Here is a 27,877-nt window from a genome sequence, read left to right as displayed (position 1 = left end):
GTTTGCAGTGCGTGTTTTCACTTGCATTGTTATTCCCATTTTTTTTTTTCAGGCATTTCACATGCTCCACCTAAGTGTCTCGCTGCCTGCAGAGAAACCCTTGTTGATGAATCCTGGTTTAATGTAAGCTACACAGAAGAAACATTTTATGATTTCCCCTTTCATGTAAGCACAAACTAAGTTGTTTATTACTACAGCTTTAGTAGTAGTACACTGTGATAGAATAATGGAACTTACTTTAATAGAGCAGAACCTATTTTGTACCAGTCAGAAAGGAAGGGAGAGGAGAATGGGTGGGCAAAATTCCCCTTGGCTTTAATGAGGTCAAAATTTCACCTACTATTCCGTAGAAAGTCTCTATAGTAAGCATAAAGACTATCAAGAATACTGCTGTAACAATATCTAGTTGCAAAGGCAACACTGTAAATACAACTATGATCCCTGGATATGTTCCTTCTTTGTGGTCTCCCATACAGACCCTGATCATTAATATCATGGAATAGTGTAGCCCTTCACCACTTACCAAACTCTTGGAGTGGCCCCCCTATCAAAAAGTATTGCCCGCCCCGGGACAAGACTATGGCAACATAGCAGACGATTGGGGTGCAGCGTGTGGGAGGGAGTATGGGTGCAGGAGCATGGCAGAGGGTTTGGATTATGTGGGATAGAGAGGGAGGAGTGGGGAGGGGGCAATGCTACTTAAGAAATCTGGCAAGATCAGGGCAGGGCAGAATACAGACTGTGGGACAGATTTGGCCAACCAAGCCACTGGATACAGCCTGTGAACACAGTGGGAGCCTCAGTCAGGCACCCTACCTCCCCTGACCCCACATACCTCTCACAGCAGGTAGCTCGAGGGCCCTGTTTGTCTGTGATCAGCTGAGAGCCCATGTGAGGAAGGGGAGAGGCTTCATGCTCTGCTCTCACCCCCAAGTACAATCTTGCAGCTCCCATTGGCCGGTTTTCAGCCAACTCACTGCCCCCCCCCCCACATAATCCAAACTCTCTGCCGCACTCCTGCACCCACACCCCCTCCCATATGCTGCACCTCAATCCCCTACCCCAGGTCACAACCCCTCCTGCCCTAGGTCACAACCCAATCCCCTGCACCTCTGTCCCAGGTCACAACCCCCTCCAGTCCAAGGTTACGACCCAAACCCTTGTGCCCCCTCCCAAACCCCAGTCTCCTGCCTCAGGTCACAATCCCTTCCTTCACCCAAACTCTCTCCTAGATCCCACACCCCGTCCTGTACCACAATCCCTTACCCCAAGCTGCCTTATGCACCCAACCCCAGACCTCACACCTCCTCCATTAATATCATGGGCCAGTGCAGCCCTTCACCACTTACCAAATTCTTGGAGTGGCCCCCCTATTAAAAAGTATTGCCCACGCCTGGACAAGACCATGGCAACATAGCTACAGTCTAGATATGGGGATAGAGATGAGCAGCAGAGAAAAAAAAATGAAGAACAAAAGAAGGAGATGAAATCTTGAAAGGTGTGAAGTCCCAAAGAAAATATCAGAACTACAAAACAAGTAAATTATCAGGGAATGTCAGGCAAGAAAGAAGTTACAGATACATTATATGAAAAGATGAAAATAACCAGGATCATTTTAAAAGTCTTTGTTAAATGCTCATTATTTCATTTATAATAAACCTTAAAGCCACAAAGCTTTTTATTTAGGGGTAGGTGTCTGGTGCTTTGTTTTTGTTTCTGGGCAATTTAAAAACCTGAAGTAAGGAAAGAAAACACTAGATCAATATTCCTTTGTTCTGATGAACAGCTCGGAGGACAATCATCTACAAATCTCAAATGAAGAGGAGGCAACAGATGAGCAGGCAGGCTGTTGGGCTGGATGTAAAGTTCCAACATATGCATTTGTGGGAAATTTAAACCTCATTATGAAAAGTTACTGAAGTGCACAAAGACATTCCACAAATGTGCTGTTTCATACAAAGAGGCTTTTCTAAGTTGGACCCTCCCTCCCCCCAAAAAAGCTACTCAGTTTCAAGTTATACTCTAATAATTTACACTAAAATCATTATGGGGCAACTGCTTGCCCCAGCTCAAAGCCCAAGTGTCTGGGCTGTGCACTTCAGAGTTCCCCCCGGGGTCTTGGAGGGAAGAGGGCAAAAGGAAACATCTCCCTGAGGAAATCCAACAGCAGCAGAGTTTCTTTGCAGAAGAGGCATGCTCCTGGGTGGTAGTTGCTCTCATGGTTGCCATGTTTTCCCTTATAAACAGAAGTGATGGGACCACTAGATTGTTCAGCACTGAGAGAAGTAGCCCGCATAGTTAGAGCAGATCTAGTTAGACCGCTGCTGAGCTGGGTTGCATGGCACAGAGGCAGGCTTCTGGAATCTATCCCTGCTCCCATGGGCAGTGGAACTCAACTGGCTCTGTTTCTACTGAGGCTCTCCATTCTTATAGGGCAGGGAGAGCATTTGCTTCTGTATATTGTGTGTCACTCTTATTTTAATGGACAAGAGTAGAAGAACGGAATGTTCAGACACGTAGGTACTTAATTCGCAAACACCTAGGTATACCTTTAACAGGTATTACATATTATTTGAAAACTGTCGCTTCAAATTTTAGCTTGTTCCAGGCTGTTGATGTCTGAGAATACTGCACAGACCATGCCATCTTGTTTTATTTATTTATTTGTTTGTTTGTAAATAAATAAATAAAAATCAGGCCAGCAAAGCAACTCCTTTCCCATTAAAGTCAGCAGTCAATGCATGGATGTTTAAACTCTAACTTTTCAGTATTACTACTGCATATTACAAAAAATAAAAGTCAAATACACATACTTTTCTTCAACTTAAATTGTACTTTGGTCTATTAGCCAGGTGTCCAGAAATTTTAAATGGAGAAATATCTATGCTTGAGAAATGATCCACCTCTGATCCTTGCCTCCTTCCTCATTCCAAAACTCTTGGATCAAAGCACACCCGAGCACTAGCCTTCTTTCCTCCCCCTCCACCGTTCGAATTCTACAGATTTCCTCAGCCCTGTGTGCTGTGTAGCTATTACTGTTATGCACGTCAACAAATGCATTTGCCTTTACTAAGGGTTACAAGTGGACAAAAATCACCCTGTGAGTGGAGATACAGCCACCACTATACTGGCAGCCGCTGAGCTGGATTCTGAAGTTCAACATTTAGTTCCCGTTTACATTTTATGCAAATATGTCAACAATAAAGGCTTTGTATATGGAATATACAGACTCCTAGGTGTTCTCTTCAAAAGGAGCAAAACACTCTGCAGCTTTCCATCAGCGCTAATCCCTCACCCCTCAACCCTGCTTTGCTCTCTTCCTCCTCTAACATCATCCTCTCAAATTAAGGACTCAGCAGGAAACAATGGTAAGGTCAGACTCTAAGGCAGGGTGTTCTTTTCAAAGGGAATTACTTACTGTTCCTCATACTTGAGACACTTCAAAATACTTTTCAATCATGAGCTATTCTAATTTAACATATACTCCCTCACACAATGACTTGTCTTTAGGGCAGAATTTGGGCCTAATTGTTCAGTAATTTATGGCTGCCAGCATGAAATCAACAACAGCTGCATAAACTTTTAAACACTAAAATCTGTTTATTTTAAGATGGAATGTTGACAATAAATATTATCCCAGATGATTTAATAGAAACCATGGAAACATTAAGAATTTTTTGGGGGGGAGCTGTTCTATCAAAAGCACGTTGAAGTGGATCCTGGCTTGCCTTCGGAGAAAACATGGCATCACTAACGGTATGTCTACATTCCAATGTAAGTCCAGGATTAGTAGTGCTTGAATTAGCAAACTATGGGTTTGTTAACCTATGTCTGAGCATCTACACTCATTTGTAACCACAGGTTAACAACTGTTGAATTCTGGGTCTACAGTGCATTATGTGGCCCAAGTCCAACCACCTCTACTCCAGACTTCTCAGAGCCCTTCCAAATGTGGCTGCTCTAGGCCTTCGTTCATGGTGCAGTGTAAGAAAATGTTATTTTCAACAGGCAAAATGTCAGCTTATGGAAATGTGGAATACCTTTATCAGACTGCTAGAGTAGGAGTCCAGTGGGGCTGCATCTACGCAGCAAAGCAATAGGACTTAAACTTTGGGTCCCAATTTCATTCTGGCTTGGAACCTGATTTGTGTGTAGACAGAACGAGGGGCAAGGCTCGAGTCCAAACCTTGAGCTTACACTGCAGTATAGGCATGCCCGAAGGGTGTAGAAACCTCTACTGCCCAGAACGCCATTAAAGCATTGGATTTAGATATAGGTTCAAATAATTATTTTACACTTGAAGCCAGAGACTTTTAGCTTAAGGCAAAAGTGCCAACTAAACAATACAAATAAAAGTTTTACATTCTTTGTACAAATTATTTAATAAACTAAATGTTTAGGATCTGAATGAGAGCACGGAGACAGTAATCTACATAAAACTAAAGCACCTGATGCCTCAGCTACACATCTGATGTTCTGAAGATTTTAGAATCATAGAATACTAGAACTGGGAGGCACCTTGAGAGGTCGTCGAGTCCAGTCCCCTGCCCTCATGGCAAGACCAAGCACTGTCTAGATCTAGGTGTGGTTCTAGCTAAAGTTCACTCCTTAGATTTCTCCAGATTTAATAGTGAAATCCCTATTCTAAGATATTCATATTTTCCAAGAAAACACATAAGAAATCTCTTAGAAATTTAAACATTTTGAAATGATAAATCTCTGTGTGGCAAATTATGCAAGGGCAGAATTACCCTGCTATGGCTAGCTGAGATTAAGACATTGACATCTTGTCTAGCGTTTCTAAGCTATAATTTATAACTCTGCAACAGACCAGTGTTTTCTTCCCATCCATTAAAAAGAGAGTAGCACATCTGTTAAAACTCTACTACAATGGCTGGCTTTGCATTGCAACAGGAAATGTAACCCAATCGTCTCAGAACTTCTACAAATTTCAGCCCTTTTTCATGTAAAAGGATTTGAAAATGTAGCTCACTGAAACATCTGTTAAGCTCTTGCAACCCTAACACATGATATTCTTTCTTTTCTATTACTTGCCAACAAAAATATCTGGATCTATGTAAGACTATAGCAAGCGTGAGATAATAGAACTGCTTCTATTTTTATATGCAACTGTACACTTACAAGATCATATGTGGTGACACTAGTTAATGTATTCTGTAGCAACGTTTAAATCTTATGATGAATTTATTGAATTTTAATTGTATAAGTGTCTAGAAAAAAGGGAGAAGGCATTTTGAATGACAGATTTACATTAATTAAAAATGCAAGAGACTATTTAGCCATGCCATTTTAAGGTCAACTCAATAATCCTGTATATCTGTTTGTTTTATAACTATTTTTAAAGACATAAATGAAGTCAACAGGGCACATACCTAGGCTATATGACTATGTATTTCCTACCACTATTACTTTCAGAATCCCTTCTCCAGTATTTAATTTGTTTGTAACATCTACTCATTGCAGTTTGCCTTGACGTAGATGATAAACTCTTCAAGGCAAGACCCACCCTTAATTGTACAATGTTAAGTAAAATAGGGACCCGGTCTCTGTTTGCTACAACAAGAGAAGTAGTAAATAAAATAGAAGAGAGATGCTGTTGATATTACCATCTGCCACCAAAAAAGGAGAGGGGGGACACACATCTGTTGATCCTAATTTTGATATATTTTGATTTTCGATAAGTAAATGTCAGGAGCAAAAGAATCCAAGGTAAATATCCACTAGTCTAAATGGTAAAAACATCATTTGGAACCACCATATTAACAAGGTTCAGCAGCAGAACACTTGCAAATTTCCTGTGAATTACCAGAAGGGTTCACTATGACCAGCATGGATACAGAATATCACACATGATGCCACAGTAGACAGCCATAAAAGAGGTTTGGATGAGGCAGAGTTGCATTACTTTCAGCATAATAATCCCTTTATTGCAACAATCACATTTTGTAAAAGTCGAATATTTCAAAGAGAAATTAAGTTTATGAAAGTTACTTAAGAATATTCAGTAGTATAGTTAGACACCTCCAACAACTATTCCTTAAAACAGGCATTTAAAATAGCCTGACTCCATGAAGAGTGGCCTAATTACTGTAACTAAAGTCACTGTAGTCACAGCAAGTAACATCAAATTGAAAAAAAAAAGGTTTATACTAGAACATTTCTCTTCAATGCTTCATGGAATCAGCTAAAACTAGAGGCCTATAGGCAATGTTTCCGAGTACTAAATTCTGTCATGCAGAGTATTCTCATTGCCACATGCTAGAGGCCGCATGACCTCTCCTAAGAATGGAGATATACTGTATGCAGCAACATTAATCTCTGAAAGACATACACACTCACATTCAGATTGGAGCAACATCACTTTTATTAATTTAACCACTATAAAATATTTTAAAGCACACAAGACATACCTTTGTTCATCATTTGGAATCAAAATGAAATATTTTACCAGCTAATAAGTAGATATAATTTATAACAACAGTAATTTAAGTTGATGATTTAAAAATGCCATTAGTAAATTATCTTAAAAATAAATATGAAAAAATTAAAATGACTGTTCTCAGTAACTAGCAATAAGCAGGTTAGCAAATTGGAGAAATACATTATTTGGGAAACACTAGAAATGAAAATTTAAATAGTTTCCTCTAAATCATTTTTCCTGAGACTAGTTTTCCAAAAAGTTCGACCTTTGATCCCTGCATTATGTTCCACACAGGGTAGATAAAAATCATTCATTTAAAAAAATTAAAAATGAATTTAAAATTTGATTTTTTAAATGTTTTTCAATACTCAAAATACTAAATGTCTTGTTTACATTTATTTTTTCATTCTTCAAGACTCTCTCTTTCTCTGTCCCTGCCTTTTAGTATAAGTGTGATTTAATAAGCAAATTCCCAAGCTGTTCGCTATGTTGGATATTGCTAGACAGAAAAGTTTAGCTTAGCTAATTTCTAGGCTTGTTTAATTAGTTATCTAGGTTTAGCCTCTATCTCTTGAGTATACAGTAGAGAAAGATGCAGTAAGAGAAATCTAGAGTTGCCAGTTGCCACAAGTGCCATTTTCTTATTTTAGATTGCATAATATTTGCCTCTTATTTGGAAACATCATGGTGGCAGACCATAATGGTGATACCATAAGTCTACTCCCTATTTTACTTCAGCATAACTCAGATTTCTCAAAGGATGCCCATCCTATACTCCAAAATGAATTGCACTCTAAGCACAGTCAGACTTAGCTTCTTTGGTAACTTAGAATCAGATCTGCATCAAAATAATGGTGGAAGTGGGGAAGATGAGAGGTAGCTATAGAAGATTTAAGGACACTGTACATTTAGGGTACGTCTACACTGTGACACTGTTTTGAGATACTTCCAGTATCCTAAAATAGCTATTCTCCACCTTTTGAGCAAGCCCATTATTTCGAGATATAAAGGGCTCACTATTCCGGCGTCCCTGTAAACCTCGTTCCACAAGGATTAAGGGATGTTTCAGAATAGCACTATTTCAAAATTTGGCGCTGTTTAGAAATAAGCTATTTTGAAATTAACTTGAAATAAACTCAAATTGTGTAGCTTATTTTGAGCTACAGGTGCAGTGTAGACGCAGCCATAGTGTTCTAAGGACTTGTTGGTTAGAGTTAATAATATGTGATTTTTTTTTTTAAAGAGTTTAAGGACCGCCATCAGCCGGCAACTCAGGAGACTGCTGCAACTGCAAATGTCAAACATTTATGTAACACTTAAGATTTAGTTTAATAAAATATAAGTGCTATTGTGTCTGTGTGTGTGATTTAGTTCTTATATTTTCTAATGTGCTGCTGCATCTCGTAAGGAGTATTATGTATTAGCTCCTAAATTAACCAAAAGCCAGTTATCTAAAAAAATTACACGAAGTATACCCTAGTAGCTCTTGTAAAACGTTGTACTGAGCTGTAAATTAACATGTCCTAGGTATCAGATTTGCACTATTGTTTGAAAAAAATGTTAATAATATCAATGGGAAGCTTGATTTGAATCAACAATTTTTTGGTGATTTAAACCGCATTGATTTAAATTAGTTTACACCATTCTCTACTAAACCTTGGTTTTGTGAGATAAAATGAAAAGTTTCATTATTAACAACTATTTTTATTGTAATAGCACCAAGAGGCTCGTCAGGATCAGGGCCTCACTGTGCTCGACAAACACATGCCACACACCATGAATATATGGTGTCTGTCCATAGTAGCTGCAGCCTCAAAGTCTGAGATAAATCCAGCACCCTTGCCAAAACACTAGCCTAGTCTCTGGAGATATCTGCAACAAGAATGGCAAGGAGATTCCTGCATCCAAACCATGGAGTAATAGTGGAGCTGCTCCAAAAAGCTATTCCAGCTGACAGAAGTAGGTTGGGCAGTCGTAATACAGCTTGAACCTCTCTAGTCTGGAACTTTCTGGTCTAGCAACATCCATGGCTCGGCATGATGTCCACTTATCACAGGCAAGGTTCCCTGTAAGCTGTGTGCCCGCGCAGGTGCACAGCCCTTTTCTGAGCCTTGTGCAGAGCTTCAGAGCTCCCCACACAGGCAGGAAGCTCAGCTGATTGGCTGGGGATGGAAGGTACAGGGCAACCGCCCACTTGGAGAAGCAGAAGGAGCAGTAATTGTTGCTGCTGCATGCTATAAATGAAGAAGCAGGCTTCAGCCTTTACTCCAGGACTGGGCAAAAGACGATCTGTGGGCCAGATCTGGCCGCAAGAGCCTCAGCCAGCACCCTGCCTTCCCGCACCTGCTTGGCCATGTGTGTTTCTGAACACTGAGAGCCTGGAGGGAGGGGAGACAGGCTTCTCATGCTGTTCCTGGCTCCCAGTAGCTCCCATTAGCTGGTTTCAGCCAATAGCAGTTGCCTGTTTACAGTACAGAGAGCATGTCAAGTGCCCCTCATACCTCATCCTCTGGGCTTACAGCAGTCAGGTCAGAGCACTAAACATGGCTCCTGTAGCTCACCTGAGCAGTACAGGGGCAGGAAGGCAAGGACTTTGGCTAAGGAATCCCCAATACTCTGTGCCAGGTCACAACCCAAACCCTTGCATCTCTAGGTCACACTTCCCTCCCAGATCCTGCACCCCCTCCTCACCCCAGTCCATTGTCCCAGGTCATGCAAACCCAAACTCCCTCCCAGATCCCACACCCAAATCTCTTATCCCAAGCTCCCTTCTGTACCCAAACTCCATCCCAGAGCCCTAAACCTCCTCCATTAATATAATGGAAGAGTGCGGCCTTTGACCACTTAAATTCTTTGAGTAGCCCCCCATCAACCGTGTGTTAAAGGCTTAAGATAAGAAAGAAGAATATTCTCTTAGCATATTTTTTGAATGTTGCAGTTATTGAAATCTCTGATCTTAATGTTTTTTTTTAATCCTGTGTTACTAATTAATACATGGTAAACTGCATTGCATTAAGGCTAGATCTTTGCTATGTGGTAGAGTTCTGGTTCTTATAAGTCAGAAGTAGCAAGTACTAGGTGTGATGCTAACAGTTTTGTAAGATGAAACCTTATTTGCAAGATCTTTGAAACATTCATCTGCCTGTTAGAAAAAATGATGATATATGCACTCCAAGGTCTCAGAGGGGTAGTTGTGTTAGTCTGTAACTAAAAAGCTTAAAAGACAACAGTCCCATACCACCTTAGACTAACAAATATATAGAAATAGTATCATAAGCTTTCATGGGCACAACCCACTTCTTCAGCCAAGGATAGTGTGAATTTTCTTTTTATTTGATTTTGTATAAAATAATCATAAACATTGATCCTAGTTAATTATCCCTAGTTTTAATATATTTTCTTCCACCTTTATGGACTATTTAAAATATATATTTATATGTATGGTTTTTGTTTATACTGGTGGGTGCACATGCACACACTATTTCAATACTGTTGTTGCACATAAGAAATATCAATCCGCTCAAAAGAAAATTCAGCCCACCCAAGGATGGAAAATCTTAGTGGGAACACTGATCATAGGTGTGACTAAGTGTCCCATGGTCCCATAAAATTTGTTTACAGCCACCAGTCCTGGCTCTCGGTATTCTGTGTTGTAATTTGGCTCTAATTTACCCTTAAATGTCTTCTAAGAGCCCAGTAAGCAATGGGAGTGTTGGTAATGCTTCTAGACTGTATTGACCGCCTGCGGTTCAACACTGGTCAGGTTGCGAGTGTGCCGGGCTAGAGAGGTCCAACTCATATAAACTCTCAATGTGGGTAAGGAGTAAAGCATGCTCAAAGGTACAGCACTCCTACAAGAACAAAAAAAAAATCCCTGTCCATGGATGAAGTGAGAGTACAGAATAGCTGGGCTGCACATCATGAAAAGGATGCACATCATCTGTGGGTCTCTAGGCTCCTGATCCTAACTTTGAGAGTGGTTGCACCCGTGAAGTTTAGGGCAGGATTTGTCACACTACGAGTTGTAATAATGGATCTGCCTTCACCCAGGACCATCACAACTGTACCTGTACAACCTCAATTGATTAAAAGAAACTCAAAGAACTGACGGAAGCAATATGGCTTGGTTTAGGGAGATTTGCCTAGTCAATGTTGATCTCTTATTCTCTTTCACACATGAGTCAAACAAATACCATCATATGAGACTATCATCAAAAGAAGTGACACAAAAATAAAATAACAGCCAAAATAACCTAATTAGCATTTTAATTTTTTAAATAAAAAAGCTGCAGAAACTGTTCTCTACAATGATACATCCATGACTTTAGGAGGCAAGATGAACCTGAAGTCAACAATATTGGCTATCTAGCTCCTCAAATGGCAACCCTCCAGACTCATCCCCTGCATGAAACACAGTTTTGGGGTACTTAGAACTTTTATGTCTCTACAAATTTCTTCTGGAGAATCCAAGAGGCTTCCCTCCACTGAGTGGTATGTTTTAACTTTTAAAATTCAGGAAAGTTTTGGGGTCAGGGGGTTATACAAATAAAAGGTAGTATTTGAAAACATCTTAACAGTCAGTATATTTTCCATGCTAAGATATTTAAAAAATGGCCTTGTGCAATTCTACCTGTTGATAAATTGTATAGTCAATTTTTTGACCACACTTTGGTTCAGTATGAAATATATTTAAGAGACTAAATAACCAATGTCTGACAGGTTTATTACTATGGTACAGGAAAAAGGTTCTATATGATATAAATGTACGAAGAGCAGCCTTGTGCAGTGAGGTTACATTTACCTTACACAAGTGAGCTCCCCAAGTTACACATTTCAGCTGGTATTACATTTTACAAGTTATACATTTCTTTACATGGACTGAAATCCAACCATCCGTTTGTTCCAGTTCCCTAGCGTGTTGTTCTGATCCTTCCTTATCTTTGTTTTCAGTACTAGAATTCCAGGTACTGATCCGTGAAGGTACTTCCCTGGTTTGTATTAAGACACAGAGTAAATGTATCTTGGTTTTGACAGATTTCCTATCTCGTTCTGCCAAATGCTTACTTCAGCAAGTGAAAGGTGTTATGGGATATTTAGTGTAAGTGAACAATATTATGGTATAGTCCAGTTCAGGCTAAATCGCTGTTACAATATTTGTGGTTAAGGTTACACACATACACACAGGTGAGGATAATATAACACATATATAATTTATATGCGAGACAGGATATATTAGTCAACATACCAAATAACCACCAACACACACTCATATGCACACACACCCTTTCCAGTTAAACTCCCCAACCACCAACATAGAAACCAGTGCCTTTGGGCTAAAAATAATGATCAGGAAAATGATGGAACTTCTAAGCCTCAGAAAAAGAAGAATTTACACTAAAAATGCTTTTCCTCAGTCATCAACAATGCCACTAACAAGATTCTCTAATCACAGCACCTACATAGCCATCTATTTACATAACAAATGTACCTAGCATACACTTAAACATCACTAATCCCAAAGCATTCTACTCCTACTATGTGCAGTTATCTGTTACCAGGGCAATGTAAAGCAAGCATTCCAACACTCTACATATTACTTTAGATTGACAAAGTTCATCTGAAATTGTGTTAAGACCCTTTACTAGAGCTCACAGGTTTGACAACATGATTGCCATTAAAACCATGCTTGCATTTATAAGAGGCAAAAGGTTAAAGCAAGTATGTACATCTGGATTTTTATAACTTCTCTACCATGATTTAAAAATGTAAGATGTGTAAAGTGCTGCAAGGCATTCACTTACCATGGATTTGGTGAAAGGCCGAGCCAAGGTAAACAGCAGGGTATACACCCACCAGTTGCGATGAATGGATGAGTATATCATATTTCCAGGATGCACTGCATTAGATGTCACCCCATAGGGAGAAAGGTGGCGGTTTAGCTCATTGGAGAACAATATATTGCAAAGCTTGGAACGGTTGTAGGCCACCATAGCCCAGAACTCTTTCTTAGATGGAGAAAGCAGGCTGAAGTCAAGTTTTCCTGAGGAATCTTTAATTTCTGAAAATCTAAAAAACAGTACACATGCTTAAGCCATTCTCGTCCAAATTCTGCTCTCGCTTAAAACAGAACAACTCCTTGGAAGTCACAAAGGTTGTTCTGCTGCAGATGACAGCAGAATTTGGACTGTAACCAACACACAACTACTTAGCAGTTATTTAAAATCTAAAAGAAATTACTTATGGTCCTCAAAAATAACCATGTTATATAAGAGTAAAATTATTAACTAAATTCACATCAGAAGCAAAAGACAGAATGAATTTAATAAAATAAAAATAAGTTAACAGAAAGGCTTTTATTTATTATTTAAACCCCACAATTTATACTATCAGAACTATACAAGGAACAAAACAGTTTTTTAGTTATGTTTTTCAAGACTCATACAATTAATATACATTTAATTTAGAATAAAAGATTTCTGCTTTTCCAAGAAGAGTAATACAATATTCATTCTTAACCATTTTCCTAGATTATTTTAATATAATGTTCCAGTGCTGCTTATTTTAGTTTAAGGATCCAAGTAACTACAGATGACTCTTGCTGCTTCTTAGGCTCTTTTTAGATTAAAAATTAATGATTATAAAGTGGTTATAACCTTGGTAACTTGCCATCAATAGTCTTATATGTTTAAAGATAAATGTAAACAAAGCCAAAATGAGTTCTGGCAGACTGTAATGTTTTTAAGTATACCCCTGGCATGGCTGAACACAAATCAAAGTAACTAGTTGATGTTTTTTAATTGGGTCTGACAGAGTCATTAAACACCAGCTGTTTGTTTCTTTCTTTCTTTTTTAATAATAACAAAGTAGTGAATGTACTAAAGCCATTTACACGAAAAAAGTTATTTTTTAGATAGTAATCTTTCTATCCTTATATTTTTTGGTTTAATAAATTACCAGTAAGCATTAGTGCTAAAAAATAAATATCATTGCAAGTTGCAAAACTATGCTCCCCTTAGGAGTACTGCTTAAAAATAAAATAAAATATAAAAGATTATCAAACATACTTCAATATGTAGAGTTTTCAGAAACAGCTAGGGAAATGAGGGACAAACATAACTGTGGCACACATTATAAAAAAAATAAAAATGCCTTCCTTGATTTTGCATTATATGCCCCCAAATTAAGCAACTGACATGTTTGTGTGTGTGGGTTTTTTTTAAATTTATGTCTAGGCAAAAACAGTAAAATATACAGATACAGGCTACGTCTACACTGGCCCCTTTTCCGGAAGTAAGAATAAGAGCCTCCGGAAAAGGGCACTTTTTCCGGAGGATCGGGGCCAGTGTAGACGCTCTTTTCCGGCTTTTTTAAAAGCCGGAAAAAAGCAGCGGACATTTTTATTTAAATGCCGCGGGGGATATTTAAATCCCCCGCGGATTTCCCTACGACGACTGGTGAAATTTACATGCCCCTTCTGGAAAAGGGGCCAGTGTAGACGTAGCCAAAGAGTCTACAAGGTTCCAAAGACAATAGGCGCTGACAATGCTTTGTTTCTTTCAGGATCAGTCCTTCATATTGATTTTCAATCTTTCATAATTTTCACATTTATTTAGGGTGCAATTCTGAAACCAGTGGTACTATTCTGGGAGTAAATTACTACTCAACACGAATAAGGGCGCAAACTCTGCTACTCAAGTCCTTAGTAACTATCTAAACCACACATGCATACTATACAAATACAGTGTTCTGTGTCTGTCATCAACACAATGGTAATGTAGTGACGCATTCTCAGCCCAATCCTTTGAGTTAGTCTTACATCAGCAACCCCATTCATTTTCGTGGACAATCAAATTAATTACATGGAAATAAAGATAGAAGAAAAGTCAACTTACTTATTATTCTTAGTTTAGCATTATGTGCTTAAACTACTCATAAGATTACTTCAGTGCAAATGAATTGAGTTTAATACAGATAAGTAAACAAAATAGAGCTAAAGAGGAAAATAAATGTTTTGCCTCAGAGCTGTCTAGCATAGTAATTTCTGCAAACAGGACTTTATTTTCCCCCTAACAGGGAGTCTTGACTCCAACAAAAAGATTCAGCCAAGGTTTATGGAAGTAATTAGATACCCACACTTCTGTTTTACAACACAGTTTAAGGATCAGAGTTCCCAAATAAGTTGGAAACCACTACCAGTATTAAGACCTACTCTGTAAACTGCCTCCCTGTATCAGCTTATTGTCACCGAACAGCTAGAAAAAGCAGCCATGTAATGATTATTTTAAATGTTTAAATATGATTTTAAGATACAAGAAATGAATCCCCAAAATAGAAAAGCAATATGTTGGATTCGTAATTATATTCCAACATGCATCATGACTTATTTTTTATAGGTTTTCATAAAACTTAGCTAGAGCTCATTCAGTTAGCAATATACATGTTAAAATATCTTATTTTCCAAAACAAAGATAAAGCTCTAGTTCTACATGGTACATAAGGGGAAAAACCCAAAGACATCATTTAAAATACTATTTGAGATACACGCTTAAAAAGGGAAACAAGCAGCTGACAATTCAACATAATCTCCCATTAAATAACAGCTCATTTATACATATCCCATTGTGCCCTCCACATCTGGCAAGTGATTGGAATTGGCAGATTTATTTCCAGAGCTATATTGCCTGCCCCCCATAGTAGCTTCCCTCACTCCTAACAGGACTCTGCTACTTGCTTTCACAAACCTGGTGTGATTTGCAAAGATAAGGATGTCCAGATTTTGTTACCACCTAATTACTAGATGTTTCATGTCTTTTAACACCAGGGAGGATTATTACTGGCATTTTCTCTTGCTTCCTTTCATTTCAGCCATCATAAATTTAAAATGGTAAAAGTAAATCTATCTTCAGTGTGTCATTTATACCATAAGCCCCTCTGTTTGGAAGTGATAAAGATTTCAGCCTGACCCTTGGCTGGTCTCTCTCTACCAGGTCTCAAGGGTTACATTCTATGGAAACGTGATTAAAAATATAAGCTTTATTCTGGGTCTCTTAAAACACTGCATACATGCATGCATAAATAAATAAATAAAAGCAGTTGCACATTTTGTCCTCTAGCTTTGCTAAATCTCTTGCACATCAACCAAAAAAGTGAATTAGAAATCAACAATAACGTTGTTAAAGCAAGCCATGATGGTACTAATCCCTGAACATTCTGAACTAAATTTGAATGTTCAAGTGCTCTGGATGTGGACAGAATTCAGAATTGGGCTCCGAGGCCCAGATTTTTAAAAGTATTTAGGCTAAGCTGCACCAAAATCCTATTGACGGTAGATGCAATTTAGACTCCTTATTGCCTAAATCACTGTTGAAAGAGAGATTTAGGCATTAAATCAGGTAGGTATTGCAACACTGCCTGTACAAATGCCTGACTACTTTTAAATGCTCAACTACCATAATCTAGTTTGGATAGTAATTGTTTTGTCGTTTTTAAAACTCCCTTCTCTTCAGTTATTAAAAACATTCTAAAATCATGGGAAACATGTCTAAAATAAGGTGAAATTTCACATTCTGCTTTTTTGCCAAATTGTACTCCTAAAGATAATAGGAGAGAAGTGCCACCTGATATCTTAATTGAAAATTTAACCAAAAGAGGCACAGCCAATTTCTAATATAAACTAACTAACAAACTTCCCTTTCTACAATTATACAGCTAATGTCTGCATTGAATTCCCTAATTTCTCATTATAAAACAATTGGATTTCATCTAGCAGTCTTTAATTGCATTGTTTCTCCTGCTAAAATAACTGCACATGCTTCTTGGTAAGATGTTGAAGTTGTTGAATGACAAATCAATAAAGGTCATGCCATTCAGATTTAATCAATTATTATTCCATCTCCTAGCAAAATCAATGAGTGGTCTGAAGTGCGGTGAAAAATCTGCATTCACACGAAGAGTGACCAAGACCGGCATATGCAGTATTATGAAACGCGTGTGCTCATAGAATCTCAGGACAGATCCTGTATGTGAATAATCCTACTGAGTTCCAAAAAGTATTGCTCAAGCCTGAGTAGGTACTAGCGTTAGTCTTTTTATTTTTAAGTGTGTTATTTCCAATTTGGTGGTTTTGTTCCAAGGACAGCAGAAAAGGAAGATCAGAGCTAAATCGAGAACATATTGTAATTTTAACCAACCTGTGTGATTCTGATGAAACCATCACAACTCTTGCTGGAGATGAGCGGCGGAGAGTATCTTCAAGAAGTTGGACAAGATAAAAATGCCCCAAGTGATTCACCTGGAAGGTGGCCTCCAGATCATCTTCTGTCAAGGACCAGGGAGCAGCAAAAACAGCAGCATTGCAGATCAGCACATGGAGTGGCCTGAAGAATCAACAAGGTACAGTGACATGAAAAAATCAAATCAAGTAAATAAAGTATAAAGAATTAGATATAATTAAATGTGCTGTGGTTGTGATTTATGCCACCTTCTTATCACTTTAAAACTTCCACTTGAAAAACAAACCAAGCAAGAAACAAAACAAAGGTAACTGAACTGGAGTTCAAATACTTTGCATCTCCTGGTTCACCATCAACACAAAAGGTATGAAATGGTAAGAAACATAGTGGACTCTGGGTGAATGGCTGACATGCATAGATAGTTTAGACAGACCCTCCAGATATTCTCCTCCAGACATCATTAAACCTCCAAAGTAGGGAACATCCTCAAATTTGACAGGCAGAATCTGCACGACGTAATTCCTAACCATAGGAATTCTACCCTACAGTCTTGGTCTTGATGTGCTCAAGAAGTAAAGATTACATAAGCTGAGCAATCTCCATGCGCGTCACCTTCATACAGGGACATTATGGACATTTATATACTGATCACCTGGTACCTGTTAAAACCCAACTTTTTATCTGTGGCAGCCATGTCATGTATTTAACTGCCAAATAGGCAAAGTCAAGCCAAAAAAGCTCTAATTTTACAAACTGCTAATCAATGCAAAAAGGTGTAATTCAAAACAGAACGAAGTACAAGTATATGAAACCAGAAGAATGGTTGGTTTGTCTTCTGTTTCATGTACCCACAGCCTGCTATTGGATGGTTGTGGGCCATGCTCCCTTATGTACTATAATAGGACAAATGCACAAGAAGCCAATGATTGCCACTTTTCTAGAGGGTTCTAAGGCTGCAGCAGACTAGGGGTCTACAGAGACAATATGAGCATGAGAAATGTAAAAAATTACATCTGGCATTTCCAAAGAAGCCTATGGGAATTAGGCACTAAATACATTTTAAGCACTGCTGAAAATCCCATCTTCAATATGTTAACAGCCTAATTATCCAAAAGACTTTTGGGAAATTAGAAAAAGGGGTGACAGATATCAGTTAAGTATGACAATGCCAAGTATGTTATCATCAAGGAGATTAGATAAGTATACCTAAATTTCAACTAGAAACTAAGGTGAAAAGGAAATTGTACAGCAAATACAATTCACTATGGCACAGTTCTGAAATAGTAACATAATGATGAAACAAAAGACAGAACTATGTAGCACTTTAAAGACTAACAAGATGGTTTATTAGGTGATGAGCTTTTGTGGGCCAGACCCACTTCCTCAGATCAATTTGTGGAAGAAAATTGGCACAACCATATATACCAAAGTGATACAATCAAAAAAATGAACGCATGTGAAATTGACAAATCAAATTTTAGAACAGAGTGGGGGCGAGGGCGGAAGGTTAGTGTCTGTGAGGTAATGACATTAGGGGTGATAATGGGGGAAGTTTCTGTGAGGTAATGACATTAGGGGTGATAATTGGGGAAGCTATCTTTGTAATGGGTGAGATAATTAGTGTCTTTGTTTAGATCCATACATAAAGTGTCAAATTTTAGCAGAATTGTCATTCATGCTTAAATTTGATGCTTTATGTATGGGTCTAAACAAAGACTCTAATTATCTCACCCATTACAAACAGATAGCTTCCCCAATTATCACCCCTAATGTCATTACCTCACAGAAACTTCCCCCATTATAACAGCTAATGTCATTACCTCACAGACACTAACCTTCCCCCCTCGCCCCCACTCTGTTCTAAAATTTGATTTGTCAATTTCACATGCGTTCATTTTTTTGATTGTATCACTTTGGTATATATGGTTGTGCCAATTTTCTTCCACAAATTGATCTGAGGAAGTGGGTCTGGCCCACGAAAGCACATCACCTAATAAACCATCTTGTTAGTCTTTAAAGTGCTACATAGTTCTGTCTTTTGTTTCAGCTAGACCAGACTAACACGGCTACATCTCTATTACTTAACATAACGATGTCTGCTCTGAAGTCAACTGTCCCATATTTTTATAAGTAGGAGATATTGAAACATGCATAAGCTTTATGAAGTACATTTTATGACAGACAGAGCTTCTGCTTTCTTTTGACAGGTGCAACCTGCCTGCTACAATATGCTCCCACAATTTACCCTTGCATATGGTGTATGCAAAAAGAATAATGCATTTTTTAAAATGTGGCTTTATGCATCTGTACCAGTATCCTGAGTCAAAGTCTGTCCCATGTTTCTCCTGTGCGATCCCACTCCATACAATAGGAATAGGATGGAGGAACAAAGGAGGAATAACCTTGGAATAACTTGCTCCACACATGAAATGCAATTGCACAACACTCAGATGCATTGCCAGTATTCATGTCGCTCCTCAGTTTATTTTGCACTCTCAAAAAACAAGAGTCGCAGGAAGTCGTGCCTGACAAAAAGAATACGAATTCACAAACCTTCAGAGAACACATACATCTCATCTCAGATGATTCAGTATTGCCTCAGAAAGTTTATGTGAAGCTTCTGTAAGTATGCATTTGTGGATAAGATAGATACATGTCTTTTTAGACAGCAATATAATATGATTTAGAACTGTGTTGCAGTGTGTAACCAGTGGAATCCATGATATGGCACCACTGCGCATCTGCTTTTGGCTCAAACTTCCCTCGTCTTGAAATATTATAAAGCAAATGCTGCCTGCCCTCAGATGTGCACACACATCCAGACTAATTGAAAGACAGGAAAGCAGATCACAAAACAGATATGCAAGAAATCCATTGAAATGTACAAATAAAAACTTAACAGGAAACACTGAGCACTTAAGAATTAATAATTATTGATCCATATGCAGTTCTTTCATAATTACAGGTTTGATTTACATAAGGCACTTTTAATGGTTTGGAATTACTGATAGTGAATCAAACCCTGTCACTAGCTGACATACACAGTGGAGTTCCAACATGTCCGAGTGAAGGGCTCCCCTCCCCAGAATGCAGAGCCACAAAACAGAATGCACCCACAAAACTGCTCAGGAGCACCACTACTCCAACTCATAGCACGTACTACTGACCGTGCTTACTGTGCTTCCCTTAGAAAGGCTACTGGCCTTGTAGCTGTCAAAACAGGGATTCACTGGCCTACCCATATCTCTACCTTGTCAGGTGCCCCAAATCTCTATTTTAAGCAGTGGACAGCCTGTGAAACATCTCCACATACACACTTCCTTTCCAGTGCTATGCACCTGCTGGGGACAAGGGGCAAGGGGTTAGCCTAGTATACATTTATCACAGTTACACCATTAACCAACTTTCATTAATTTTTGCATATCTTCAGCATATAAAAATCAAGGGACAGGGCTTAATTTGGTTTCTGCTTACACAGTGAATATGTATTATCTCATTTTTTCAAATTTATCTGATGATTTAATTTATGAATTAGTGTCCTAGATATAAGACAATTTTCCTCAAAGATAAAAAGCTAATTTGTAAGGTACATTAATATACATTTTGTAGGTAGTATTTGGCAATGACTTTTTATGACAAGACACTGCATTGTGAATTCTCAACACACCAATGACAATAAAAAGAATATCCTTCATTGTTACTTTCAGTTGGTCTTTAAATTTATAAAACAAGTGAATGCTGCATAAAATGCAATCTGAAATAAGAGAACATAATAAGACAGAATGAGCCCACATATGAACCTGGACTATATTCTACCTAACCACATTTTAATATCCTTCATTAATGCTAATTATACAATAACTACCAGAGGCAAAATATGTACCCGGTACCTAAACCTGTCAGCTCAATTAATTAAAAACAGGATTCCTGAATATAAAACTATAAAATACTGTGAATTTTTAATTGTAAAGGCATTTAATTGGGTTTTATAAAAGAGAGAGAAATACTCCTGTCTCTTTTTAATGAGGTTTTTATTTTTGAAATAACATCTTTTACTAAAAGTTTTTTTTAACTAAAAGTAATTAAGATTCAAGAGAGTCCCAAAAATTATGAATCTCTGCAGTATTCTTTCAAAAGAATGAGTTTCATCTGAACAAAAATGTACAAATCATAAAAAAATAGAAACACTTTAATCAAATCCTCTAGCTCAATGGTTAATATCAGATTATTTTGTTTTTAGTTCACTTTAGTGTTTGTAAATTATGCAAGACTTACAGTCCTGGAAAATGAAGTTCTCTTTATCCAGAGGGAAGCATCAGCAGAGATGGCGACAGAGCCTCATTTCTGTTCCGGAAGGGCCACCTTTTGGACTGAGATCCACGTCCATTAAGTCGCTGGTCTCTCTAGTGAGACTGCTAACATGGGGCCAATTAGTGTCAATCGTGATGGCAGTTCTTTTGTGATGTGGACACTTAGCCAATAAGAAGTGAACAGTGATCACCTACTTATTTCACATTAGCCATGCAACAGCCCTCATACGACCATGAATTGCAGCCACCAAGGACAGATTCTAGTCTCCAAGGTGCAGTGCTTTTTATCACTGAACAACTTATTGTGCAGTATCTGAATTTTCAGGCTACATGGCAAGTCACACCACACATCTGATACTAAAGCCTTGCTTTATGACTGAAATAGTTTCAGTGGCTAGCAGGACTATGACCTTGATTTCACCAGTTTATTAAAAAAACTGGGGAGGTCTGCATTAGCCTTGGTTTTGACCCCTATAAAATAAATCTTCTGCATTTAAAGCAGCCTGCTACTATTCTTCATCAAAGTTACAGGTAAATAGCAACAAAAAAGTCAGCAGCAGGCAGGATTTTCTGTTACGGTTATGCCTAGTGTTGACATGGTGAGGCAGCTCTCTGTATGACTCCTATTTGACATTCCTGTAAGTACCATACAGCTGAAACCTTGTACAGTTTTGAACATTTACCCTTATGTCTCCTTAAACTGTCTTCAGCTAGTGACTTACATTGCGCCAACTGAGCTAACACACTCTACCATTACAATTTAAGAATGTACTGGGACCAGCATAGAAGCTGCTCCAACATAGTACAATGTCACTGTTTCTTACTATCACCAGCAAAGCAGAACCAACAATGTAATGTTTTCATGGCAAGCAGTTCTCTGGTTGTAAAAAAAATCTCCCTCTAAGCTGATGAATAGCTAGAATTTGGTGACTGTAAATGTGCTCTGATTTAGTAAGGATATTTTTTCTATTAATGCCCACAGAGAAAATATCTGCACACAGCTCATACACATGAAATGTCACTAACTCTATGATTATTCAGATCATACGTGATATACTGAATCAACCATTGGAAGAAATAAAGTAATCCAAATAGAAACTGTGCACTGCATATGTTAATAAATGAATGAGATATGGAAATTAAGTCATCTCTATAAATCAATTAGTTATGGAATTTAACAATCGATTTGTTAGCATATGATGCAAAACTATGATCTGTCAACAGTCTTGTGAACTGGCCTTGTGAAGCAGGAGCTACTTTCAAGGGAGTTAATTACTGCAGATTTGCAAATGGAAGAATAATATTTTCCATCAAAGGTAGCCCATGCATTAGGAGGTTAAACAAACACACTCCAAAATGTCAATGCAGTTTTTGGCTTTGGTGTTCTTCCATTCAGAGCACAATGAAACAGTTAACTAGAAAGTTATGCAAAGGGAATAGTTCTCAAAGCTTCCCAGGCAGCAGAATGTCATACCATCTGGGGCACTGCTCGAGTGATTTGAAAAGTTCATACCGTTTGGTATTATACAGAAATTTAACAGAAAAGGCTTTGCCATAACCCCTCAGTCCCATAAGCAACTGTAGACCTATATCACAGCCACAAGTGGATTCAGAGATGTGACTCCTCTGCCATAGAGGTAGCAAAGTCACAACACACCAAACTTTTCTGCCTCATAACTCTAAACTTAGACGAGTTCCAATAAACTCCCAGAAACTGGGTGCTTCTTGCTGTGGAGAAGCATCATACTTCACAGAAAATTCACTCATATCCAAGACAGCCTCATGGGCCACAAGGAACAATAAGCTAAGCCTAGAAGAAGAACCAGAAACACAATGCTCATCTTTTTGAAATTTAGCCCTTTCACACGATCAGCAGTCCTCGCAGGAATGAGGGCAATCTGTACAACCAGCTGTGATTCTGATATTTGTCTTTCTATACCGCGAAGAGAACACTTAGAGCTCCCACTAACAGACTCAATTAATTTCAGAGGTAACTACTAACCATCTTAAAGCATAGAATAGTCTGATGACCAGTACTAAAGAAACCATTGCATGAGGATGGAGTTTTATAAACTATCGCTTAATGTCTGATTTCCCTTTTCTAAGCAAGCGGATTGAGAAGACAGCAAAAAAAAATAGCCTCCAAAGCCATCTGTCAGCTTCCTGTGTTGCAGATGCTTGTCAGACAGGCTTCACTGCGAGACAAGCTACACAGACAGCACCCATAGCCCAGATGGATGATCCCCTCTTATCCACAGAGAGAAATACATCCACTCACATCCTGTTGTACTTCTCTGACACATTTGATGCTGTTGATTAGCAAATACTCCTTCCCCATCTCCAAGAGGCTACAAGGGTGAATAGAAATGGACTGAAATGATTTAGTTCCTTCACTCAGACCAAACTCCAAGAACATTATGGGAAATTGTCCATCTGCCTCCAGAAACCACATCTACCGAGGCTTGTACAGCTCAGCCCTCTCCCCACACTTCATTCAGCACTTCTATGAATCCAGAACTTACTAATAAAAAGAAATAAGTGACCAATATCTGACTGCATCCAGAATTAAATGTAAAATTCATCCTTGTGTCTTGTTTTTATTCCTGCTAGTACATTCCTCTTGTATGATAATGGACACAAGAGAAGCCAGCAAATCTCAAGTAACTTATTCTTTCTTCCTGTGAAGGAAGTGAAAAATATTAGTATTTCTAATTATTTCTGGAATATGGTGTTCTGACACTGGTGATATAAGAGCCTAGATGCCGTTAGATCGGGGGGGGGGGGGGAGGCGGGGAGCAATAAACCACCCACTGGGCGGATGCGGTTTACAAGGGTTAGGCCCTGGCAGGCTACCAGATGCTTTATTTATCTGTGCATCCGCAGGTACGGCTGCTCACAGTTTTCATTGGCCACAGTTCACTATTCCCAGCCAATGGGAGCTGTGGGAAGTGGTGTGAGCTGAGCCACCACTTCCCATAGCTCCCATTGGCCAGGAAAGGTGAACCAATGCCAACGGGAGCGGTGAGCAGCTGGACACACAGGTGAATGAAGTGTCTAGCAGCCCACAGGCCGCTTATTGCCCACGCGTTCCTAGATGTCAATAGACAGCAAACAGGCTTAGTTCTCCTCTTTACGGAGGGCTTGTTATTCTACACACAAAAACTAAAAGGTCAACATCGGAATAAAGAAGGCAGGTGCTGCCTTAAAAAAAAAATCCATCACAAGGGACTTCCTTTCATGGGGACTATAACCTGATCACAGTTACACTCAAGGCTCATCTAGACTACAGGGAAGATTCAAAAGAGGATATGCAAATTCCCGTGGAATTTGTATATCTTCTTTCGATCTCGCTTTGAAAGTGAAACTAGTCTAGACGCGTTTTTTTCAGGAGCTCCCCCCCCCTTTTTTTGAAAAGCCGCTTTTCCTTAAAAAATGAGGTTTATATCCTCTTTTTAATCTTCCCTGTAGTCTAGACATAGCTTTAGGGTACTGAGACAACCCAGAACAAGTATCAGCTCTGGTCCTCATCCTAATATCCCTCCATAAGGCAGCATTTCAAACTAAACTTTGACTTGAAAAACCATGAACTTCAGGGGGTACCCAAGTTAGTCTGTTACAGAAAACAACAACAATGGTCTGGTAGCAGTTTATAGACTCACAAAACATGTAGATGGCATCATGAGCTTTCGTGGGCATAGCCCTCTTTTTCAGATGACCATAGTTATGAGTTGGGGATATGAAAACTCAAAATAAATAGGGGGGGGGAGGGGGGGAGGGGGAGGAGACAGAGCATCATTAAGTATCTGGAGAATGGGTACTTAAACCTAAGCAGATAAAAATCAAAGTTAATAGATTCCTAAAACAGGAAGGATACCACTCAGGGAGCTGTTAGGACCTTCAGTGGTTATTTGGTAGGCAGAGTCCCCACCAACCCATATCACAATTTAATCCATTAGCACATTAACTGAATTTGTGGATAAACTGTGATTCCAGGGCTTCCCTGTGGATCTAGTTTATGGAGCTGGTTTGTGACAAGATAGCTACTTGCAGGTCTGTCAGACTGTGGTTAGGGAAGCTGAAATGCTCACCAACACGCTTCTGTATGTTTCCTTTACATATATCCAATTTGTGTCCATTGATTCTCTCTTGCAGAGACCATCCAGTTTGTCCAATATATATTGCAGTGGGGCACTTCTGGCATTTTTAATGGCATAGATCAAATTTACTGGATGTGCATTAAAATGACCCTCTGATTTTGTGGCTTATGTTGTTTGCTCCAGTGATGAATTCGCCAGTGTAGATATGTGGGCAGAGTTGGCATCTTTTTTGGTTGCAGGGTTGGGTTCCTGGAGGCTTATGATGTGGTTGTGTGGCATGGTTATCAGAAAGAATGTGTTTCAGGTTAGGGGGTTGTCTGTAAGCAAGAACAGGTTTTTCTCCTAAGGCCTCAGAGTGAGGTATCATTTTCCAAGATGGGTTGTAGATTGTGCATAATGCATTGGAGGGGATTGTGTATAATGAGTTGTGGACTGTAGGTCACAACAAGAGGAACTCTGTTATTTTCTCTTTCGGGTCTATCTTAAAGTAGTTCGTGTCTGGGTATTTTTTTGGCTCTGTCAATTTGTTTTTCACTTCCCCAGGTGGGTATCTCAGTTTTAGGAATGTTCTGTAAAGATCCTGTAGGTGATTGTCTCTCTCTGTGAGGTCGGAGCAAATCTGATTGTATTGAAAGGCATGGCTGGATATAATCAACTAAAAAATGCATCTGGGATGGAAGCTGGAAGCATGAAGGTAAATGTAGCGGTCAGTAGATATCCTATATAGGGTGGCGGAAATTTGTCCATTATTTAACTGTACTGTAGTATTCAGGAAGTGGATTTCCCTTGTGGCTGAGGTTGATAGTAGGGTGGAAGTTGTTGAAATCCTTGTGGAATTCTTCAAGAGTCTCTTTTCCATGGGTCCATATGATGAAGGTGTCATCGATGTAGCGTAAGTAAAGTAGAGGTGTAAGGGGGTGAGAACTGAGAAAACATTGTTCAAGGTCAGCCATGAAGATGTTAGCATATTTTGGTGCCATGCAAGTGCCCAGGGCTGTGCTGCTGATTTTGAGATAGAAATTGTTTCTGAATTGAAAGTAGTTGTGGGTGGGGACAAAGTGGCAGAGCTCTGTAATCAGGTGTGCAGTGTTGTTATCGAGGATGGTGCTCCTGATGGTCTGTAATACGTCTTTGTATGGAATGTTGGTATAGAGGGCTTCTACATCCATGGTGGCCAGGATGGTATTTTCAGGAAGACTACTGATGTTTTGGAGTTTCCTCAGGAAGTCAGCGGTATCGCGGAGGTAGCTAGGAGTGTTGGTAGCACAGGGTCTGAGGAGGGAGTCGATATAGCCAAATAATCCTGTGGTAAGTGTGCCAATGCTGGAGATGGTGGGATGTCCAGGATTACCAGGTAGAATCCTAGGGAGAAAGTTCCTGGTCGGAAGGTGTTAGCATAAATTTGCTCCTGAGTAGCATCAGGGAATTTCATGAGCAGTTTTTTCATGGTTTTTTTTGGTATTCCTTCATGGGGGTCACAGGAGAGAGGCTGGTAGAATCTTTGTTCACCTCCTGTTCATAATCTGTCCTGTTCATGATGACTACAGGTTATTTTATGTCCAGTTGCTATACCTTAGCACATCTATGGAACCCAAACTGCATGTTACTACTCTGCAAACCAGTATCAGTTCCCCATACCCCTTTTAAGTATTTCTCACTTTCCTATTTGTTGAAAATGTGAGCATGGAGATTTGGGGAGGAAGACAAGACTTCTCACCTGACCAATCTCCTTGGACGCTGATGTGAGGCCTCCCAACCTTCACATTGATCTTCCCTCCTTTCTGACTGTTGGGAAGAAAAAATACCATGCCCTCTCTCCCTTTCCTGCCATCAAATCTTTTGCAGTGACAACTCTATTCGCTCCATTACCACCCAGCTACCTTGCTTTTAGCCCTGCTACCTCAGCATAGAGGAGAAATTTCTTTCTCTCTAAAAACAATGAATAGTCCTGCAGCACCTTAGAAATGAATAAAAAAAATGTAGATGGCACAACCCACTTCTTCTACAAGCAGCAGCAAGGAAAGCGTCCATAGTCCGGTAAATTTCTCTGTTGTTGTAGGCACTCACTTAGCATAGTTTTCCACTTTCAAGTGGACAAGTGCATTTATTTTCAAACTCTCATTGTAATTAATTTATTATAAACATCTACAGCCAGGACCTATTAAACATAAACCTGATGGATGTGCACAATGAGTATTCATTTCTACGATAATTGTGAAAGTATCTGTTAGTTCAGAATATATTTCAAGAGGTACAATTTTTAAGCATATCCACGAAGCCCCTCTTAAAAGCAGGAAAAAATATATAATAAAAGAAGTAATCCGCTGTTTTTTTAAAAAGTGACTCCTAACATGGTAAAGTCCTTAGAAAATGTTTTCAAAACCTTGGTTGATCAGGTGAACATGCAAACAGTATATGTTTTGCTTGCCAATGGCAACTCCATCCTCTCTTTCGTCTAGAGATATGTGCAATTGTAGGAAAGTTGAGAAAGCCCCCAGCTGCACGCTGCCATTCAGGCCTGAAAGATTCCATATTATGATAAAAATTAATGTACTCTGACATCCTCTGGGATTTCCTAAGCCCTGGGAACAGCTAATGAAGAAACACAACCTTTCCAGAGTAAACCACAAAGTTTTGGATTCTAGGACTAAGACACATATGGCCAATGTGCAGCCCTTCTCATGTGACCTATAAAGCAACCATGCTATTGTGCCCAAAGAGTCTGCCTCAGTGTTTCGGATTATCTCTTGTCTGATTCTTTTCACAAAAGAGTAAATATATTTAAACAATCTACTA

General features: G+C 39.0%; 1 protein-coding gene across 2 annotated transcripts in view; it reads right to left on the bottom strand.

Annotated features, from left to right (window-relative positions):
• Positions 1 to 27,877, bottom strand: part of WWOX (WW domain containing oxidoreductase) — a 793,519-nt gene that overhangs the window by 551,845 nt on the left and 213,797 nt on the right. For both annotated transcript variants that reach the window (XM_089781511.1, XM_075940019.2), the window contains exons 7-8: positions 16,633 to 16,818; positions 12,244 to 12,508 (exon numbers count right to left, since the gene is read on the bottom strand). In XM_089781511.1, coding sequence (XP_089637637.1) covers positions 12,244 to 12,508; positions 16,633 to 16,818 — 451 coding nt within the window. The remainder of the gene's footprint in view (positions 1 to 12,243; positions 12,509 to 16,632; positions 16,819 to 27,877) is intronic.

Source organism: Pelodiscus sinensis, chromosome 12 (genome assembly GCF_052426305.1).
Source record: "Pelodiscus sinensis isolate ZL-2025 chromosome 12, ASM5242630v1, whole genome shotgun sequence".
Classification (NCBI taxonomy): domain Eukaryota; kingdom Metazoa; phylum Chordata; order Testudines; family Trionychidae; genus Pelodiscus; species Pelodiscus sinensis.
This window is presented reverse-complemented; position numbering and strand designations above follow the sequence as displayed.